Genomic DNA, 5872 nt, shown 5'->3' with positions numbered 1-5872 from the left:
ATATATATATATATACACACACCATAAAACATGTCATTATTTACTGTAGATCCAATAATCTCATGCTATATGATTAACGCCATACCATTAGGTTCACATAAACACAGGAGCTACTGACTGAATTGCTGTTATCTTTATATAACAGGAAATTCACGTCTTGTAATGAGAGGGAGAACAGCAAACAGGAGAAAAAAGTTGAAGGAAACCATTTGCTTGTAAAGCGGCTATAGACGTGCATCATAAATTATGCCGATCGATTTTCCACCTATGTTTTTAGTGATACGTTAGATGCTGCACCTAAAAGGTACAAAGTCCTCCTGTGCTTCTGTTTAGACTTTACTTTGTGTCACATAAGATCTTTGCCAACACTGTTGGGTTATTTCTGTTAACCTCGCCTTTGTTGACGTTTCAAGCACTCAAAGACAAAGCATATCCTAAAAGAGTTACTAAATAAGCCAGCAAAGAAGGAAAAACTACTAATCTGAAACAAATTATGTTAACTCGTAATTTAAGCACAAACTACATACCAAAAGTATGCTGTCAACTACAGAAACTATTTCATGTGAAAATTCAGTGTGACTGCTTAATGCTGAAATATGTTTTGCTGAAGAGTTTTAAACGTAAAACAATGTGAGTTAAAGTTACACAGCTAACTGTTGCTGAAAGTAGGACAACAAAAGCAAAAAATCAGTAGAAAGCAAAAAGGGTCAGAAAATCTCACAGTAGCAAAAAGTAGCTAAAATTAGGAAAAAGAAGTTAAGTAGATTAAACAAGTTAAAATTTACAGACAGGGAAATGAGAGTTCAATTTGTTTTGAAATAGTTAAATAGAGCTAAAACTAGCCTTAAATATGACTTAAAAATGTAGCTGAAATATTTGCTGAATTAAGCAGTAAGATGTTGAAATTATCACCAAAAGGTGAATTTAACTGAAAAAGCTCAAACTCAATTTTATCTGGAATTAGCTGAAAGTGCAGCTGATAGAAGCATAAAAAAGCTTAAATTGCTAAAATACTAAAAGTTATGACCAGAATGTCCTGAAGGAATGTTTTGATATATGAAAAAGCACAACAATTGTTGGATGAGATGTGCCATAAAACTAACAAAAAAAAAAAAAGTAGGTTTACATGGTGTTAGCTTTAYGTTTATTAAATGTAAACATTGGTTCATTTACTCTTCATTTTATATTTAGACTTGATCTTATGTGAGACAATAACATGAGAGCAGACACTTTCTGAAGTATCAGCTGGTCTTCTCAGCTGTTAGGATCTTGGTCAGCCTAAACTTAAAAGCAGCAGAGAGATGAATATGTCACTTWTTTTCTTTTCATTTCATACAAAATGTTAAATTGTGTTTTTTGGGGAAAAATTGCTAAAGTGCTGAATGTTCTTGTGTGCTGCAGGCTGACGAGTGCACTTCAGGCTCCAGGAGGGAGTGGGTTCCCAGGCTTGCTGTCCTTCCCTGCTGTAGCAGGCTTCTCTCCATCTGCTTCTCCTGCTGCCCTCAGTGGCCTCCACAACCCAACCATGCAGTCTGCTCTACTTCAGGTAGTTTACACACACACACACACACACACACACACATTAATCTGACTTTTTGACTTTCAGCTCAAGAAACGGCTCTAAAACTCCACTTCTGTCTTGTTTCAGGCTCATCCTACATCTGCTTTGGAGAGCTTTCCTCCTCAACCCAACAGTTTCACCAACTACCCTGCAGGCCCTGGGAACCCCTTCCCACTCCAGCCAGGGCTACACCCTCAGTTAGGTTGGCAGTGAAGCCTATACGGTGACACGTTAAGACCCACGCGCAGACTCTGCAGTTTGCCCTGCCCTACGTTTAAGTAGGTAATACAGTATGTCTTTGGCCTTGAACCCTGAAGAGCCCAGGATAACGATACAAAACAGTTCACAGCAAGAGTGACTTCATAACTCAAGAAACACTACTCTGAACATGTGGGGGAAGGAGGCGTATTTGTTACCCATCACTTGTAAATATTAGTTATTAAATTAGAATGGATAGACTGTAACTAGCTGTAATGAGAGGATTGAATTGCCTGTTTTGAAGAACACATTTATTAATGAAATATAGAAAATATGAAATTTATGTAAAAATAGTCATTCATGACTATTATTATTTGGTGTCCAATTGCAAAAAAAAAAAAAAAAATTCATTTTATTTGCCCAAATCTGTGATTTTTTTATTTTTATTTTTTAGTGTGAACTTATTACTGATTTGTAGTTTATAATACGGAGCCACATTTTAAAGTGTTTATAGAGCACTGTAAATATTTTTAATTCATGTTCTGGGTCAGGAGTGTGATTGCTGTTACATTTTGAAGCTCTGATCGTGTTTTATTTGTTGCATACTGTGATTCATGTTTTGTATGTTTGCAAAGTCGACAAATGTGACCCTTGAGCACTGTTCCTGCAGTATTTGACCAGACATACTTGATGATACAAGCTCTACACAAAGCATCTGGGATGATGTATGGATTTCAGTTATACAGCAGTATATGTATAAAAGCTTCACTTATTTTTCCACAACAGATTAAAAACTACTTTTACTGAATTTGTTGCACAGCTCAGCTCACTGTAGAAGACGGGCTCATATCCTGATTGAGAACAATAGACCTTTTATTTTTGTATGATCCACCTTACATTTTCATCATGTTTCTTATATTCAGTGAACTACTGATTTATCTAGCTTTAACTGTATTTGTAGTTGATGTAATTCCCCCTAAATAAAAAAACCAGAGGTTAAATCATGAAAAAAGTGTTGAGAAAAATGATTTCAATTATTTGGAAAAATTTAAAAGAAGCTGATATCAGGCATTATTAGATCTGATGAGGTTAAAACGATCCATAGAGGCTAAAAAGTGCATTAGTATAAAAAGAAAAATATCAAGAGACATTCCCATTAAAAAGAAATCTGGGATTATTGATACAGCTCACATTCATGTTAATTGAATAAACTACAATCATTTAATATAAATAACAACTTTGTGAAAACTCATAACTTTTCTTTGTCTACTTTAAATAATTTATGGCTTATTTTATTTTACTTTAAATAATTTATAGCTTATTTTACAACCTGCGTCCAGTTGGCTCAGCATTTTATAGTAYGCTTATCATGTACAGTATGACGTTGCACAACTAATGTCAGGAGTCACAAGACAAATAATCATGTGAGTAGAATCACAAGATTCCACAGATAACATTTTCCATTCATCCTAATTTTCCATTTGATTGCTGCACCAAGTCATCCAATAAAAGTATCACCTGCTGTCTCCAAATGGTTTTAGACAACGTTTTAGCAGATCTTCAGCATTTTTTTTAAATATTCAATTTAAAAGTGTTAGGGTTATGCAATGTTTTTCTTGGTTTCATTATAATTTGTCACTTTTTCAGGACAATTTCATTCAAAATATAAGAAAAACTTTTGACATTTTTTTAAGTTGAACACTCTTATGTGCTCTAAACTTAACAATTGGGTTTCTAATGTACAGAATGCTTTTATGAGCAAAACATACCAAATGGCAAACCCTAGTTTCTAATATTGTGACTTTTATCTTCTTGTTTTATTTTCTTCTTGTTAACTTTCTATGGATTTAAGCAGGTGGTGTAAAAAAGAGGTTTAATTACACTACCTWATATGGTCCAGGAGCCAGTATGAATTTTTTCACTTTTTGGTWCCACTTCTAGAGACCAACAAATTCATTTTTATCTTCCTATATGTCTATGGATCACATCAAGCCATGATAACCCTGCCTAATGAGTAGCTTGCTCCAAACACACCCACCTCCCATGAGTCAAGCTGTAGTAGTTTTATTACCATATCTTGGGAACATAATCAACCCATATGTTCTTTAAAGGGGACGTATCCAGCAAAATCTACTTTTTAAAACATTAAATTGYCTGCTTTGCATTTAAAGAGACAGCGTCAAAATGAGTTGATCTGAGACACGCCTCAGAAAAGGGGTGAAAGATGGGCTTGTGGAGCTACAATAAAGAGGAATTCAGAGCAAAGCATTCCRGTTTCACTTTATATAGATCCCAACTGAATGGTTAAAATCTGAAAAAGTTTTTAAAAGCATGAAATGTCTCCTTTAAAACATATATTTATCAAATATACCTTATCAGACTTCTGTAATAAATACATTTACTTTACTGTTACTAAAGTATTATCATGTCATTAAAATATGAGCAACAGAATCAGTCTAGCTTTCCATTGTATTAGATCAATTAGCAGATTTCTCCCACTCCATCACTGCCTTCTGCATCACTGTCATTCATGTCCAGGTTTTCCACCATCTKAAGCTCATTTGCTTGATTACTGCATGTCTGCAACCTACACATGTCTGCACATTTAGACCATTTCCAAGGCATGTGCTGTCTCTGAGACAGGCAAGGCTTTCAGCCAATCAATCACCAAATTACCATCATCAGCCTTTGATCTACGATCAGTCGGTTGTGGTAAATGCAGTGTTCTCCCGATTCACCTCCTCCATATAACAGCCTGTTAATTCTAAATGACGATTCTCACATGGTTGAAGCTGCCTAAAATCAACCTATCTTAGTTTAACTTCAGCTGGGTCTGAAGATGTGAGGTACGTTTATCCATTTACTTCCTTAACTTTTCCAAATTGGTCATTGGAACCTGCTTGTTTCGCGTGAAGCATCAGGCAGGTATCTGCTTCTTCCTGGGTACTGGTGAGCTCCGGGACCTCCGTACACTGAAGTGTAGTCAACTTGAACCATTCTTCTCGACAGGTAACAGACAACACCGTGTCCTTGATCTTTCCAAGAAGGCTTCTACATTTTCTTACCAAGAATTGGATGCAGCTGGATGACTGGAGTATCAGACTCCAGTCTTTCTTTCCTGAAAGCGCCAATAACTCCTTCACCATTTGTACGAACATACATGAAGTCTTGGGTGACATCTGCAGAGGCAACAATGCCAGATGAATAACTGATAATATCTTCATACTTGGGATTAAATGGGTTTATCCAGTTGGTTACCATCAGCTGAGCAAAGGACTGGCATTGGCTTCATCTTTCTAGGTTCTTAGTAGATGTTGATCTGGATGGCTGAATGTGGTGTCTTTCTGGACTGTCATGTTTCGTAACTGTCTTGGGTACCTGCTTCTGTACTCTGAGATCAGGTGATATCTTGTTACAGCTGCCTCTTTCAAGCTAAAGCCTTTTGTTCTACCTKCTGTTTGGGTGTCTTTGTTGATCTCTTTGACAGCTTGGTTCACTGCTATTCTCCCAAGTGTATCCTATGCRCGTTTACAAAGGTAGATTACATAATGTTCAAAACACGTAACTGTTTATAGCGCTCAATCTTCCTTTTTAAAGGTAATTAACGGTGCGGTCACTAACCATGGTAGGAGTGATCTGAACACCCTCTGGAATCCCGAGGAGGGTGAAATCTTTGTGGTTGATTGTCACCAGCTACAAAATCACGTTACTTTGTCGACAGTTCTGCTACTTCACTTGGTGTTTTTACGGAATCAGATTTTTTAAAAGCGTTTCACTGCTACACGAGCAGCACAGCTTTGTGACCAACCCCAACGCAAACTTGCTCCATGACTGCTAAAACAAATAACTGTAGACCAGATGTTTMCATTTCTGTGCTGTGTAGACTATACCCTCTTCCACATTTGGGCCCACGAATATGGTGATTTGATCAYRTGATTTACAGGTCACTACGTCATTTGAGAACCATCTATTTGCACCACAAAACAGTTCTTATTTGTTGATTTTCCCACAAAATAGGTTGGAAAATAACTGAATATCTCAATTTTCTTTCAATTTTATGACGTGTGTGTGTGTGTGTGTGTGTGTGTGTGTGTGTGTGTGTGTGTGTGTGTG

General features: G+C 36.5%; 1 protein-coding gene across 1 annotated transcript in view; it reads left to right on the top strand.

The window, feature by feature from the left end:
* proser1 (proline and serine rich 1) overlaps positions 1-2771 on the top strand; it is an 8377-nt gene extending 5606 nt beyond the window's left edge. The window contains exons 11-12 of the mRNA XM_014003223.1: positions 1402-1546; positions 1649-2771. Coding sequence (XP_013858677.1) covers positions 1402-1546; positions 1649-1774 — 271 coding nt within the window. The 3' untranslated portion in view covers positions 1775-2771. The remainder of the gene's footprint in view (positions 1-1401; positions 1547-1648) is intronic.
* Positions 2772-5872: the final 3101 nt, after the last annotated feature.

Source organism: Austrofundulus limnaeus, unplaced genomic scaffold (assembly GCF_001266775.1).
Source record: "Austrofundulus limnaeus strain Quisiro unplaced genomic scaffold, Austrofundulus_limnaeus-1.0 Scaffold17, whole genome shotgun sequence".
In the NCBI taxonomy this organism is placed as follows: domain Eukaryota; kingdom Metazoa; phylum Chordata; class Actinopteri; order Cyprinodontiformes; family Rivulidae; genus Austrofundulus; species Austrofundulus limnaeus.
The sequence above is the reverse complement of the archived record's forward strand: the minus strand, read 5'-3'. Positions and strand labels throughout refer to the sequence as shown.